General features: G+C 40.7%; 1 protein-coding gene across 6 annotated transcripts in view; it reads right to left on the bottom strand.

Moving 5' to 3' along the window:
• Positions 1-17148, bottom strand: part of RCAN2 (regulator of calcineurin 2) — a 247656-nt gene that overhangs the window by 90784 nt on the left and 139724 nt on the right. Inside the window, exon 1 of one of the 6 annotated variants that reach the window (XM_019734724.3) lies at positions 10295-10699. The exons of the other annotated variants lie outside the window; for them this stretch is intronic. Within the exon in view, the coding sequence (XP_019590283.1) occupies positions 10295-10381 (87 nt within the window). The 5' untranslated portion in view covers positions 10382-10699. Of the gene's footprint in view, positions 1-10294; positions 10700-17148 lie in introns of those variants that run through there. 6 annotated transcript variants of the gene reach the window in all.

Genomic DNA, 17148 nt, shown 5'->3' with positions numbered 1-17148 from the left:
TAAGGGAGGCACTATTGCTTTCCTCATTTTGTAGTCGAGGACATGGAGGCAGAGAGGTAAGGCAGTTTGTTCAAGGTCACACAGTAAAGAGCCGGGTGGCCAAACAGAGAATTCTAAGCAGAACGTCTGACTTGGGGGCTGAGCTTGCTTCCTTCTCACATGTCCTACGTGGGCATAGGAGTCTCTTTACAGGTCGAAACAGCATCGTCCTTTTGGGGAAAATGGAAGCGAGTGGAATAAAGGCCAGCGCCGCATGACAGGGCACAGGCTTTTGCATCCAAGGGACTGATAATCTCAGTATCTTCAGACTAGTGTGAGGCCTAGAACATGGAAGGTACTCAGTACATAGCCGATGTATCAATGAATGAATAAACACACTTTGCGTGGTGCCTGACAAATAGTACGTGCTCAGTACATTGCTGCTATTATTAAGTTTGCTCCTGGCTTGTATATCCTGTTCCAGGAAGAGTGGTCTGAGATGACTGTTTTCATCAATACCTAAAGGCCATGTGAAGTCACAGAAGATGAAATCAATTCTATCTGACGTCCTATTGATGCAGGTTATAATAATATATCCAGGCATCTTGTGTTGTGTCGAACAAATCTCCGGTCCAAGTTTTCTCCTTATGAATTATGTGATCTTGCTTCCTTCCTGAGATCTATGAGAAAGCCGAGTTTCGCATAATATGGAAAGCACTGTCCAAAGTAAAATGTCACTATTATTATAATTAATATTTTCACCACTGCGGCTCTACAATTCATCACTCACCGCTCACCAAGTCAACAAAAAGTGTTTGGTGACATCAGAAAAGAGATGGAATTCTCACGCTAGGTGTTACCTGGGTTTTCCAGAAGACTGTTTCCCCAACTAGATGGCATAGTTAAAGTTTGGAACACATTTTAAAACAAAATCCAAAACAGATGCTATACCTACAAACACCACATTAGATTGACGGAGAAAAGTAAAATGATCTCAACTACTGATTATGTAAAGGTAGTGTTCCCACCTCTGAGAAGAAACAGAAGACAAAAGCAGTGTTTTGAATACTAGAGTAAATATTACAAAAGAGCTCAATGTCTTATCTTCTAAGATTTATATTTTTTCCCAATAATTGATTAATAGCTTATTGATTAATCCTTAGAGATATTTTGGTGTCAAAGAGTGAAGCCGACCACAGTCTGAGTTCCACTTCTGTCAATTAATAGCTGTGTGATCTTTCGCAAAAACTTAACTTCTCTGATCAGGAATCTGTTTACCAGGGGGCAGAAAAATAGATACCTTGGGCTATTACGCAGGTGACACGGAGTACCTGTTGTGTGACATGTGCCTGGCACTTAGAGGTATTTAGTAAATGAAAGAGTTAGAATTTTTAAAGCTGCCTACCTTGATAACGTATAATATTGATCCATACAGATGCACATTTCTGGGGGTTTACATTTGTCATCATGTGGGATGATTAATGGTTAATTTAGGGAAATGCTCTGTATAAAGTCCAATCTTTGGGGCACAAAATGAACACTGCTCATATATTCCTTCAGCGACACCAGAGAAGGAGGTGAAAAAGCATACAACTAAGCAGCCAACTACCCTACCATTGGGACAAGTAGAATATTAAGGAGGATTCGCTTGGCAGGGTTGAAAGCTGGTGTATAGTTCTATACAGCACAGAAGGATAGATTTGCTGAAGTCATCTTTCTGGAAACTCAAAGGTCAAGATCTTTTTGAAAGCCTTTTAAAAAATGTCCAGAGCTAATATATCAGATTCTGGAGAGAGTAACTATGCTACTAGGCTGCAAGGACTTAAACACTCCTTTGGTGTTATAACGATTTTTAAAAAGGCCATGAATTTCTTAGTGTTTTTTCCCCCTGAAGGAATTGTTTAGCAATTGTTTAGGCTTCTGTTCAACTATTTTGCCAAGAACCTCCAGGCTCCAAATCTCATACATGGTTAAGAGCACACAGTTTCTAATCGCTAGATAGGCGAGAGCAGAACAGAAAATGCTTTCTACGACCATGGAGATAAAAAAAGAAATATACAGTATATACATACATACATTTTCAATGCGTGTGTGTGTGTGTGTGTGTGTGTGTATGAGGGGTTATCAAAACATATGGTGAATGTTTAAATAAAAAAAATTTATTACAGTAAAAGACACATTGTCATTAATTCCCCTCAAAATACTCCCCCTCACTTCGAACACACTTATGCCATTGTTCTTGCCACTTTCTGAAGCAGTTCTGGAAGTCCTTTCCTGAGTATCTTTAGTTGTGCTGTCATGGCTGCATCGATGTCCTCAATCGATTCAAAACGCTTACCTTTCATAGTCATTTGGACTTTGGGGAAAAGCCAGAAGTCGTACGATGCCAGATCTGGTGAATAAGGTAGATGAGGACATACCATAATATTTTTATTTGACAGAAATTGCTGTACCAGAAGTGATGTGTGACACAGAGCCTTTCTGTTGTGATCAACAAACACAATGAATGCTGCTGCCAAGTGCCATCCAAAGGAAAGGCAGGGATCTTCAATATGGTAAGTGGTACATCAAACCTTAGTAACAGTGTGTGACAAGTTTCAATGTGTTCAGTGCAGTCAGTTGAGTGTGAACTACAGTTGAGAGAAGGTGTGTTTAAAAATGTGCTGTGCATGGTATTGGCAGAAAAACAGACACATAGACCAATGGAATAGAATTGAGAACCCAGAAATAAAACCACATAAATATGGACAGATAATTTTTGACAAAGAAGCAAAAAACATACAATGGAGAAAAGACAGCCTCTTCAATAAATGGTGCTGGGAGAACTGGATAGGCAAGGGCAAAATAATGAAACTGGACTGCCATCTGTCATCATGTACCAAAGTTAGTTCAAAATGGATCAAAGACTTAAGCATAAGACCTGACACAATAAACTGCATAGAAGAATATATAGGTACTAAACTTACGGACCTTGGGTTCAAAGAGCATTTTATGAATTTGACTCCAAAGGCAAGGGAAGTAAAAGCTAAAACAAACGAATGGGACTATATGAAACTTAAAAGCTTCTGCACAGCAAAAGAAACCATCAACAAAATAAAGAGGCAACCAACTGAATGGGAGAAGATTTTTGCAAACAGTGCCTCCGATAAGGGCCTAATATCCAAAATATACAAGGAACTCATGCAACTCAACAACAGAAAAACCAACAACCCAATTGAAAAATGGGCAGAGGACTTGAAGAGACATTTCTCCAAAGAGGACATACAAATGGCAAATAGACATATGAAAAAATGCTCAACATCACTAATCATCAGAGAAATGCAAATCAAAACCACAATGAGATATCACCTCACCCCAGTCAGAATGGCTGTCATCAACAAGACAAATAGTAACAAGTGTTGGAGAGGCTGCGGAGACAAAGGAACCCTCATCCACTGTTGGTGGGAATGCAGATTGGTGCAGCCGTTATGGAAGGCAGTGTGGAGGTTCCTCTAAAAATTATGAATAGAATTGCCATATGACCCAGCAATCCCTCTCCTGGGTATCTACCCAAAAAAATCTGAAAACATTTATACATAAAGACACGTGTGCTCCAATGTTCATTGCAGCTTTGTTTATGGTGGCCAAGACATGGAAACAACCAAAATGTCCTTCGATAGATGAATGGATAAAGAAGTTGTGGTATATATACACAATGGAATACTATTCGGCGGTAAGAAAAGATGATATAGGAACACTTGTGACAACATGGATGGATCTTGAGAGTATAATGCTGAGCGAAATAAGTCAGAGAGAAAAAGCAGAGAACCATGTAATTTCACTTATATGTGGTATATAAACCAAAAACAACACAAGAACAAGACAGACAAATGAGAAACAAAAACTCATAGACACAGACAATAGTTTAGTGGTTGCCAGAGGGTAAGGGGGGTGGGGGGTGGGGGGTGGGAGATGAGGTTAAGGGAGATCGAATATATGGTGATGGAAGGAGAACTGACTCTGGATGGTGAACACACAATGGGATTTATAGATGATGTGATACAGAATTGTACACCTGAAATCTATGTAACTTTACTAACAATTGTCACCCCAATAAACTTAAAAAAAAGTGCTGTAAATCATCCTCCATCCTGACAACACTCCATGTCATGCATCACTTCTGGTATACAGCAATTTCTGTCAAATAAAAATATTACGGTGTGTCCTCACCCACCTTATTCACCGGATCTGGCACTGTGTGACTTCTGGCTCTTCCCCAAAGTCAAAATGATTCACACCTCTAGATACATTTGCCTTGAAAGAGGAGTATGAAAGCACATATAGTGAATATTTTCTAGGGAAGGTCTAGTTGGGGGATATTTTATTCTCAAATACTTTTAAGACAAATTCTCCATTCTAGGTAGAGTAGAGAGGATATATAACATTTTATCTGCTTGAAGGCCTCATTAAATTATCTCAATTTTTAAAAAAATTGTGGTTTAGAATCAGCTTAGATTTAGAGTTGAAAAAGGATACATTCCCTTTACATAAAGATAACATAAATTGTCCCTTTACATAAAGAAATTCTGGACCAGGCATGGGTTGGAGAGTTTGTGACCTCCTTGGAAAGCTGGGCTATTCACTACAAAGTTGCAATGCCTATTAAGTTGCCTATTAACCTAAACAGGTCAAGTGATAATAAATTTTCAGTTATCACATTCTTTCTTATTTGTCAATTCTAAGCATCATTAGAAAGTACTGAAACAGCCGATTATAAATTATTGATAGTGATACTCACACAGAATCACTAAGGATGCAAATGGTACTCTGAGTTTTACAGTAAAATCTGTTTCTTTAGGAGAACAGTGTTAATGAAGATGCTATTGTGTTGTTGTTGTTGTTTTTAAATCAGACACTCAATTTAGAGGTAGCAACTGTCAGAGTCTCTGTGACTTTCTAACAGTTAAAAGACCCTTTACATAGATCAGCAAATTTTTAGTTGACTTTCCTGCTTAACAATGTCATTAGTTGAACACTATACCTTGTCTTTCCCTAACATGACAGGTGGCTGAAAAATTTGCCTATTAATCTTCTCAGGGAGCCTCTGTCACTTGCATAAAATCACTTCTCACTCTGTCAAAGATGTGTTCTACTTTCTGCAGAGGCAAGAAAATGGTGCACATTTAAGGATGCTGTTTCTTAAACTATTTTCTAGGGTTAATTTCTAACATTCACTCCTGCGTAATTCATTTATTTTCAAAACAGCCCAATTCTAGTCCATTTTATTATCAAAGAAAGAGCAAGTTTTTGTTTTGCTAGAGTGTTAGTATCAGTTATGACCACCTCCTCTCTGACTATCCCCCCACCCCCCGCGCCATTCTCCCCACACACTCCCTTTTGGTTTTCAGAAGGTAAACATGGTCTGGAGATATATAACACATATTATTTAATATTACAGCCATTGAATAGAGAATGAGAGTTTCTGTTAACATTTTGATTACTAAGTGTTACCATGAATCTCCCTGGAGGGTTTCAAAGTTTGAGAACTAAATCATGCAAACTCTTCTAAGTTACTGAGTGAACACAGGGTTTTTGAAGGTGATGAAAGAGCTTTACAGTTCGGCAGAGCCATGGGGTCATGGCTGTGGCCAGATCCTCTCTCCAGCACTACATTTGCACATAAGCCTAAGAAATAGGCCTGGAGCTTGCCCAGCTGTCCTGAAAAATCAACACAAGTTTCTCTTTCAAATCAATGCCCGATACCCAATACCCACATATTCACGTGTGTCACTTGTCTCTCCTCAAATCAGAGTATCATACCAATTTTGCCTCATGCTTTTCCTCCTACGATTCCCGCCAACCACAACAAATAATTTTAAATGTCCAGTGGTTCAAATGACAAAGAGACTTTATTGTACCAAGGGACCACACTGTGCTGGTATTTTGTTTTGTTTTGGTTTTTTTCATAACTCACCCAACAACATGAGGCAGACTATGAGTCAGTCACATCATACTGTTGTGTGAAAAGGAAAACAAAACACAAAGCAGTCAAGTACTTTTCTCAGTATGATTATCATGTGCCCAGAAGGGTTAAGAGACTTCCCAAGGTTACATATTGGGAAATCCTCAAAAGCTGAGGAGAGGAAGGAGGACTATGAGTCACCATATAAAGGCCCTGGACTTTCAGAAGGAGAAAGAAAAATCTTAAGATTCCAAGCGTAGGAAAACTTATTATGCTGAGAACAAATATCTCCTTATCAACAGGCTTAAAATATAGTGAGGCAATTTGGTTAAGCACAATATCTAAAAAGGGGCATCCTTAAAAATATAAATGATGCCACATGATAGCGATAGCCTAGCAGGTCCCTGAATGATTGAATGATAAAAATAGATTACAAGGGGGGCTGGGTAAGATATGATCACCTCTCTTTGTATTTACTATTCCCTCTCCTGAAATGCTTTACCCTCAGATCTACATGTGACTCTCCCACTCGATTCTGAATGACACTGGAACTATGACATTTAATAAACTGTCACCTCCCCAGAGAGGCTTCCATTGGCCATCCATTCAAAAGTGGGCAAAGGAATCTCTAGAGTAAGACAAATATGGCGGAACCTCATTTGCCTGATTTCCTCTTCTTTTTGGTATTATGATCCAGCAGTGTTGGGTGCGTCTCAACATTTCTGACAGTTTAGATATTGCTTCTAAAACTGCATACGTTAAGTCTCATTTTGGAGGATATAAATCAACGTGTTTAAGCAGAGGTTATATTCTAGGTGATTCTTGACCGACCTCACCCATGCCTACCTGTGTCTAGAAGATACATGACACTGACTTTATACGATAATCTATGCCTAGGCTCCATTCAGATCAAAGTACAAGTTCTAGGCATGGGGCTGGGCACTGTCAATATTTTTAAAGCTCTCCATGGAATACCAACGTGCAATCAGGTTTAAGAACTACTGGACTAAAGTAAAATATACATTTAATCACCCATCTTCGGATCCCTTTCATTTCCCAAGAGTTTGGCTCTTTGGGGAGGGGAGACTATTTTCAGAAACACAAGAAGAATACTGAAGAAAATTAACCCTACACACACACACACACACACACACACACACACACACACACACACCTCTACAGTTCATCATACCATTGTTTTTCTATTAAGAGCTTCATATTTCTTCATCTCCGGAGGACTCTTATGCCATAAAACAGACAGCTAAGTTCACGACACAACTAATGGAATTTCTGGAGAAAGATAAATACGGCAGAACTCCATTTGCCCGATTTCCTCCTTTTTTAGTACTATTGCTCTAGCAGCTTTGGCAAAATTTAGGAAATTGGAGTCCAAAGGGCCCCTAGTGCAACCAGGTGACAGCCACCATTGACGATAAGGCTTTCTACATTGAGATCAGACACTGGATTTGCATGGACCTCTATCCCCTTCAAATAAACCACTGCACTTAGGAAGGGTACCTGCTGGTTGCCTAAACCTGGGTGGTTGCTTTCCCATAGGGGCAACATGTGGAAAGGAAGGGGCTGTAAAAAGCAATAAAACCTGAAATCAGGCAAGCAAGACACAGGCAGGCAAGCAAGACACAGGCAGGCCTCACAGAGGCCTCCCTTTTCTTTGATAGTAGATATTAAAGGCTTTGAAGAAAGGAACTCCTGGCTCCACCACTTAGCTGTTATTGGCAATTAATAACATTCACCTTTGGAGAAACTTTGTTTGGTGCCAGAATTTTACTTTTGAACACGATAATAAGCAATGCCCACTCTTGAATAAGGAACATAGAGGTTTTCTCAACAACCCTCTTTGGCCAACCTTAATTTATTCATTTTCCCCCTTTTTAATAAACACAAAGTAGATCTTCGCTTGATAATAACGTCACTGTTTTACATTAAATGATTAAATGTTTGAAAGGAAGGGCCATGTTTTCTAAATTGCTAGGGTGTGTGGGGGTGGGGGGCGTGCGTGCATGTGTGCATGTGTGTTTGCATTTGGGGGAATGAGAGGGAAAACATTTTCTGTGTCCTGGATTGTCATTGTAAACTCAGTTAGAAGTAGGACATTCCAATAAACTGGCAAATGTCACCTATCTCCTTCAGAGAGGGTCTAAAAGATGACGATGATGATGGCAATAGCTAACATTTACTAAACACTAAATATTTGTCAGGCACTATGCTATTTTTTTTACATGTATAATTTTCTTTAACCTAATACCAAACCAATGAGGTAGAAACTATTATCCCCACATTAGAGATGAGAAAACTAAGTCACAGAAAGGTTAGGTAACTTGTCCCAAAGAGACAAATCCATTGTGATTCAGAGCTATTTAGCAGTGAGGACATACGACACATCTTTCCAGTGGGAGTTTTCCCAGAAAACCCCATAAATATCTGGTGAACAGTGTCAATTGCTCCATAATATGATACTGACTCATCTTCTTTCCTTATTTCCCCTCCAATCTCTTAGAATCCTATTGCAGTCAAATGCAGTGACTCAACTGGACTGCAAAATGGAATGCTTTCCCATCCCCATGCCTTTTCTCTTTCTGTATCAAAATTTACCCATTATCAAATTCAAGTACCACTTTCTCTATGAAGCTACTCAAGTACAACCAGCTGTAAGAATTTTGTGTCCCCTTAATTCCATAAGACACTCTGTTTTGAAGAAATACTCGGCAAGCGGTTGCTTTTATGTCTATCTCACAGATACCTATGTTCTACGAACATATCTCAAACTCCTTCCTGTATAAGCACAATGCCTGGCATATTGCATGTGGCTAATAAATATTTTTCACTATCATTTCTTGGAACAAAAAAAGTTTAGACTATCTTATGCAGGGCAAGCATGTAAACAACAGAGAACTGGCGAGGAGAGGGGAGAAGTATGAAGTTTTAATTCAGTTTCAGCAGTTGGTGAAAGATGTCTCTCTACCCAGTTACCCACACCAAACTTCAAATTGGTTTTCAGCTGGAGAGCCTTTGAGGACTGCTCTCCCTCTGGAGTGCTTAGGGCTGGTACAACTGGCAGGACTGTGAGTCTTTGCCGGCATGTTTCCATTCCGGATGCAAATATAGGCATTATTTTATTTTCTGACCTCAGGATGACAGGCGTAGACACTTCCACAGCACTGGCATTAAGAGTTGGTAAACACAGGGTCACACATTTAAAACACGTACGGAACAACAACCAGACTTTTTCCTCCATTTCAAAAGAGTGATCACAACCACAACATTGAATGACAGAACCATGTGTTATGCTAGTGAACACATAAATCTCCACCTGGGAAGTACCTGCACACTCAACAATAAAGAATTCAAGGTCTTCCTTTAAAGGCTAAGGCAAGGGCTGAAAATGATTATGCAATATAACTCCCTCTTTCTTCTTTCCATCACACAATGAGCAAACTGTCCTTTGTGTGTGTGTGTGTGTGTGTGTGTGTGTGTGTGTGTGTGTGAGAGAGAGAGAGAGAGAGAGAGAGAGAGAGAGAGAAAACTGTTTAAATAAAAAGCTTCTACTAGTTATTATATTAAATATGAGATCAGAGGTGAAAATTCCCATTTTATAAACCTGGAATCCTTTTAATAATATGAAACCAAATGGGAAAATAGATGAGAATGACTACCCTCAGGGAACAATTACCATGACAATTAAACAATTGCTGCAGACAAACAGCCAAGGCCAGAGCCACAGAATACTAAATCTTAAGATGGAAAATTATGCCTGAACTTTCTTTATGGACAACTGCTCAGGGAAAACGACTTGCTTCCTTTGCCTAACAACAACAAAAAATTAGACAGCTGCTCTCCAACTTTGATTTCCAGAGAGCTTGAGATTGAAACTGCCATCTGTAGGGCAGCTTTTGTTCAATTTGAAGACCAGATCATGGCATATTTAAGTGACATGCCGTGAAGGGGTTAGTGTCCCACTAGCAGGGTGTCCTGGGTATGACGTTTATTATGTGTGCTTCCTTCATTTAATCATAGATTCAAAACCCTCCTCAACATTCAGGACTGGCAAATTCTCCTTATTGACACAGACAGGAGACTACAAAAACATGTCTACCGTGAAAGGGATGACCAGGGATCACCTCATAGAAAAGGCGAGAAAAAACAATGGTAGACCTTATTGCATTCAAAATGAATGTGCTGTTCCCCTCTTCTAACTTATTCTAATTAATACTGTCACGCTCTCGACACATGCATTCCTAGTATACATAGTGAGCCGAAAACTACCAACCAAAGTCTTGTTTCCTTAAACTAAAAAGGCTGTGCCACGCAGCCTCGGGGACAGCAAGCATGACACAGAAGACTGCAGGTGCATACCTTAACCTCCTGATTTGTAAAGACCTCGATGTCCATCACACAGGCAATCAGAGTGGAAACATCACAGTCCATGCTAGGGGCTGGCATTCCCCTTCCTGATTTGCAAAAGAGTTAGGCAGCCTCTGAGTTGTGCCTGACGGGGTGATGGGAAGAGCGTCCTCCAGGTGGATGGTGCCGTGGCCGGCTGGGTGCTGCCTTGCCCTGGGGACGGCCAGCGCTCTGCACCTGGAGCCCACTCCTGCTGAATGCACGCAGCCCTCCGCGTCTGAAGGAGCACACAGCAGAGTCACGAAGGGCTGGCTTTCTCATGGCAATGACATCACCACAAAGACTGACACAAGCTGAAGCTATTTTTTTCCCCCAAGCCTTTTATCTCTAGGCAGTGCAGTGGAGCAAATTGAACCTGATTATGTGCTAAATCTGAACTCAGACTAAATCAATTCAGGCAGCGCTAGCTAGGAACTGAGTCATAGCTGTTGTTTCAGCCGAGTGCTTATGTTTGCAAAAAGCGGTGGGGGGCGGGGGGGAACTGACACCAGAGGCTCTATTTGAGGGAGGGGGAAGGGAGGAGGGGGTGAAATTATTCTGCAGAGGGAGCCTCCTGAGGTGAAGGTGTGAGAATTTTCTGCCTCAGAGACAAGCAGGAAGTCAGGCATTTTGCAAATTGCTTTCCTTCTGTTAATTGTCCTGTGCTGCTCAGAGAAGCCACACATGTTCTGGGCATCCTAATGCCTCCCAGTCCTGGGCACCAGCTGAATAGAAATCCATTCTTGGAGTGCCTCAAGATCTGGTCGTCAGTCATTTAGGCAGCCTGGTAAGAGGAGATAATTAGAGGTTTGTGAAATTCTATTTGAAGCACATAAGTGCAGACCAGTAACTCTAAAAGCACCCTTCCAAGCTCGGGATTTCAGGCCACCTCCAAGGTCATTCACACCCAAAGCAGCCTGTGGAAAGGAGTTACAGCAAACGTCTCAGGTGGGGACAGATGGCAGAGTCTAATGGGCAAACACACTGATGTGGGTCATTGTCAGAGCGGCGGGGCTCTGTTTCGCTTGAGACTCTGAACACGTCCGATTGCTTTTTCAGTCTCTTTTTCTGGTTGTGAATCTCTGGAGGACAGAACCATGGATAATTCACCTTCATATCTTGAGGCTTTAGCAGAGTGTCTAGCACGAGAAGGCAGTAATCATTTAAAGAATAAAACAAGAGAACGGGGATGGCCTTTCACAGAAGTGAGCCAAATATATATATACATATATATATATATACATATATATATATATATATGTATATATATATATCAAATTAGTTTTTATGTCTCTTTAGTTATAAAAGCACCAGTAGAACTCACTAACATTCTAGCAGGATTATCCTCCGTAAGAGTGCAGTTGCATCTCTGGTGGCCATCAGAGCGTAATGATTTGTAACAGATTGGTGCCTTTCTAACCCATGGTTGAACAAAGTGGTCCAATTTTGCATGCAGTTGAGAAAGGTGATATTTCAGACTAAAGGTAGACGTTCTGTGATTGGTCCTCACTGGACTACATTTGATCCTAGTGTCCCCCTTCAAAAAGGCATTTCCCATGCTCACTGAAACCTGTCCACCAATACAAACATTTACACTGATGAAACTGTGTGTGTGTGTGTGTGTGTCACTTACTACATTGTCCAGGGACTGTGGGGAATATGAAATCATATATGCAGATAATTCAACGAACATTTACTGAACGATGACCAGGTGCAAAGCTCTGCACCAGATGCTCTAAAGGATAAAATGAGGAATAAGCAAAATTTGCTATCCTCAAGGGCTTAAAATCCAGGGGAGGAGATAAGACATGGAGACCAACACCTATACGAGACAGTGGTGACGGTGGCTGAGGACGTACAGACAGCATTTGGGGGTGCTCTGGAGAAAGAGCAACAATGCTGAAGGGAGCTGTGGCAGGAGCATCACGGAGGAGATGACCTCTGCTCTGATCCTAAAACGTGGGTAAGACTTTGTCAGACAGAGAAGGGGTGAGGAGAGCCCTCCACATAGGGGCAGCAGACTCGAAATGTCCAGAGGCAAAAAAGAATAGGGGACTTGTGAGACAAGGTACATTGAAGGTTAAATTTGACTGGAGCCAGGGGTAGACAAGGCAACAAGAGAGAGACGACTCAAAGCCATGAGGGGCCCTTAGTGTCTATCTGATTAACCATGGAATGCCAAGCAAAGTTTTTGAGAAAGAAAATGGAAGATATACATATATACATATATACATATATGTGTATATATATGCCTATATATGCATATATATATATATATATATATATATATATATATATATAGTCAGCTAAACTGTAAAAGATATACAAAAGTGAATGCAATTTTGAATACCGTTAACATCTATTCAAAAAGCAAACTGAAGAAATGGCTTATTTTTTCCTATGCCATGGCATATGCTAAAATATATGTTTAAAAGGTCTCATGGCAGCAGCATGCTGGTAAGTGTGTAACAATCACCTCTGTGGAGACAAAAGCTCAATGTGTAGTGTTTGCTGATTTCTGGAGTGTAAATAATCCTATCACAGGTGATGTCAAGCAATCAATATGAAGTCACTTGAACGCAAAGTTGGAAATTGATGACTATCACCTATTCACACCGCAGTGTGAGCTGCCTCCAGCACACACTGTTTCATAGTCATGGAAATGCTGGTCCATAGAGGGTGAGTCCAGCATGTGTGTCCAGAGCTCGCCAAGGAGCATCCGGGAGTTAGGAGCAACGTAAATCAATGGGATTGTGAATTATTTTGCACTTTCTATTTAGGAAAGAGCTACTAAAAGACATATGTGTTATTTCAAGAAAAAGCGCCTTGCTATACTAAGTCTTGGCAGGAGGACATTTGTCTATCCAGGAAGCAGAGCCCTGCTCAAAACTGTAAAATAGGTAGTTTTTCGGATGTCGCCTCAGTTTCTCCTTTCTGATTTGTTTCTGCCCTGGAGATTCCCTCCTATACTCAAGAACCCATGAACTTTATGCTTTCCTCTTTTAAAACAACTCTTCAAGGACACAGCTCTCAATTCATTTATATTAGCATGAAATGACGGATAACTCATAGCATTACCCATCGCAGAGGAATCTGTATTTTAACAGGGGACCAAATCTTAACTTGAGTATATAATGTTTTCCGGGTAGAATGATAAGGCATTAAGAGCATATGATGATTCTGAAATAAAATTACTTTTTTTAATAGGTTGGTTCAACAAATTAGATATACAACACGATTGCCTATACAAAACACTCATTTTTCTATAGACCAGGGCCCCTATGGGGCTTCCCTGTTAAAAGAATGTCCTGTTTCTCTAGACAGAATGTACTTCCTAGAGCTGGGAGATGACTGACAGCCTTGGAGGTGTCTAGGGTGCATTTATAAGCAGCTGGCTGATGGCTACAAGGCCCTACATACCCTGGCTCCTGCTTACTCTCCCAGCTCATCGCATATCATTTTCCTCTTTGTTCTCCACGTCCCAGGACCACCAGTCATTTTGACATTCCAAAAAAAAAAAAGGCAATTATTTCTCATCTCATGGCCTTTGCACTTGCTATTGACTTTGTCTGAAAATACCCAGATCTCCTCACGGTGGCTGGCTCCTTCTTCTAATCCAGCACTCACCTCAGATATTGTCTCCTTGGCGAAGCCTTTCCTGATCATCTACAATAAAATATGTGTACACATGCGTGCACACATACACACACACACACAGAATCAATCATTACCTCAGCATCTTCATTTTAATTTTATTCATAGCACTTTTCACTATTTGAAATTACTGTTCATATAGTTCTTTACTTGTTTATTGCTTATTTCCCCAACTAAAATTTAATCTCCACAAAAGCAGAGAGTTTTGCTTATTCTGTTCCCTTCTATATTCTCAGGGGCTAGAAAGTGCTTTACATTTTCTGGGTACTCTAATAAATATCTGAAGTATGAATAGATAAGTGAATGAATCTTAAAAGTAAAGGGACTCAACCCAATAGAGGTGCCTCCTGATCTAGTGTTATGGGAAGGTCCTTGCAGGACGATACATGGGTGTCTGAGTTTAGTAATCACCCCCATCCCTAACAGCTGAACTCCTTGGCACACAGCTCTGCTTAGGAACACACTTCCTAGCTAGAGTGGTCAGCAAATCTTAGTCCTCATCCAAACCCCCGCTCTTCCAATGACTGACCACATTAAGGGAATAGACAACATGGTGCCAACCCCTCAAGGGAAGGCCATTTCCCTGCCCCTCAGGCCAGGCAGTTCTCTAAGAGGACAGACAGCCAAGCTGATGCACTGACCTCCAAGTGAGCAGGAGATGTGCATCTTTCAATCCTAGGAGCAGCAGCCACATCTGTTTTGCTAATGAGCATAGATGGTCCCATTACAACTACGGATTGCCAAAGGCTTTGCTCCTCCGACGTGTCCTTCTGGATCACTTAAGCTGTTTTCATGTTTATTACAGAAAATTTCAAAGACATCCAGCAGTAGAGAAAATAGTGCAATGAGCTTTCATGCACCCATCACCCAGGTGCAAGAATAACTTAGGGCTGATCTCTGCTAGTGGGTCCCAGAGTGTGGTCCCAGACCCACGGCCTCAACACCTCCTGGGACCTTGTTAGAAAAGCAAATTCTTAGGCCACAGTCAAGAATGAATCGAACACTTTGGAGGTGAGACCAGTATCGTATTTTAACAAGCCCTCCGGGTGATTCTAATCCAAGTTCAAGTCTGAGAACCACTGCCCCATGTCCCCACCCACCCTCCCACTCACTCTGGGTGATTTTGAAGCAGACGTCTGACATCACAGCACTTGATCTGTAAATAGTTCCATATAGGTCTCTAAATGACTAGGGTTCCTCTTTTGAAATCATAATACCTCTCATCATGAAATCCCAAAAGCAAGGATAATTCCTCAGTATCATCAAATATCCTACCAGGGTTTACATTTCGCTAACTGCACCACAGATGTTCTCTTTACTCCCCACCCCTCCCTGGGCCCATTCTGCTGCCCCTTCCTTCCTTCTTTCCTTCCTTTGTTCAATAGTTTGTTTACATTGGGATCCAAACTGCTGTATCTCTCATGTCTCATCGATAGCATTCTCCTCCATCTCTTCTTTATTTCTTCCTTGTAGTTTGTTGTTGTTGATGATGAAACCATATTATTTGCCCTTTAGAACGTTCCTCAGTCTAGATTTTCTTGATGACCTCCACTTAGTGTCATTTAACTGGTTCCTCTGCTACCTGTTGGTCCTGCTAATGAGATCCAGAGGCTTGATAGATTCAGCTTTGGCAAGACTCCTTCCTAGATAGTGGTGTGTACTTCCACGGGGTGAGGGGTGGGGGTATGTAAGGCCCAGGTGTCTCTCTTTTGTGTATTGGCAGCCTCTCATGCTCAAGGCCTAGATTCATTCTTTCCTTCGGAGTTGCAAAATGATGGTAATACGTCTTCATTTCTCTATGGAATGCTTCCATTGAGAGGAACTACTTCTCATCTACTATGTAGTTCCCCTGAGCTGCATTTTTGGAAGACAGGCAAAAAAATACACGTGATTCTTTTCCTTTATTAGCTAGTTAAAAAGAGAGAGAGAGAGAGAGAGAGAGAGAGAGAGAGAGAGAGAGAGAGAGAGAGAGAGAGATTTGTTCCTGTATTATCCTTCAAAGATCACTGAGGGTTTTTTCTTTTTTAAGCATCATTATGAATTTGTTAAACATATTTGATGGGTTTAAATCCATTGTAGTTTTGTTATTGATACTTAAGTTGCCCATCTTTGGCTGGTGAGAGTCTCATGAGGTTGGTTCCCGTGTCATTTTGACACAATTCCAGTCACCTTCTGGCATGACAAGGTGTTCCAGGCTCATCTTGTCCATCTCTTGCCCCAGATAAGGAATCGGCCATTTCTCCAATGAGCCTCAGTTCCATTTAGTGAGTATGTCAATGTATTTTAAGATCCTAGTTGATATACTTAGGTACACAGAGAGGTGCTGTTTTCACTGGGTGGTTATTGCTTATAAACTTTTTTAGCGGACAGGACTAGGACATACACAAATATATTTTAAAGTTAGTATACATGAATTCAGACTGATGATTCCAATTCAAACACAGGACTACTGTGTTCATGCTGAAACTCGCCAGTCTTCCATCTGCATCCTCTTAATTCCACATCAAATATCTTGGGTCTAACCAGCAACACAATTACCCATTTGCCTTACCCCACACTATACGCACAGCAGCCTCAGAATCACATTATTAATTCTACCAGGAACAATTACATATTTTCCCCCATGTGTTTTTTGGTTTTTGTTTTGTTTGTCCTTTTGGGTAGAGCCTACACAGCAGGTACATAGTACTGAGACTTACAAGTCACTTCCAATAGTTCCTGTATTCCACCAACTGGACACCAAGTTAGGTTCATCGGTTTCTAAAATGTTTACTTTTAGAAATATTCACTTTTAAAGGTTCATTTGTTTCTAAAAGTTTTCAAAATTTGTTTACTTTTTTTCAAAAGTAAAACCTTTTGATTCACAAGGACTGCCTTCCCAATTAAATTTAATTTTGTTTTATAATTATGAAAAAATTATTATATGGTTCACAAATCAAAACCAATCTACAAAGAAATCTAGCTTTTATCCCTGTTTTCTCCAGCAACCAGAATTAAATAACAAGGTTGTTTAATCTAGGTGCTCGTATGAGTGTGTGTGTGTGTGTGTGTGTGTGTTAGCCAGGACTTTTCTGGTTGCAATGTCAGTCCCCTGTGTTCCCAGGAGCTTGGGGCTACTGCCGGCCAAGTGTTTCCACCATTAAACCAAATTCAGACATAAACAGAAAGAAAAC

Source organism: Rhinolophus sinicus, chromosome 2 (genome assembly GCF_057876585.1).
Source record: "Rhinolophus sinicus isolate RSI-liver-muscle chromosome 2, RSI-T2T, whole genome shotgun sequence".
NCBI lineage: Eukaryota > Metazoa > Chordata > Mammalia > Chiroptera > Rhinolophidae > Rhinolophus > Rhinolophus sinicus.
This window is presented reverse-complemented; position numbering and strand designations above follow the sequence as displayed.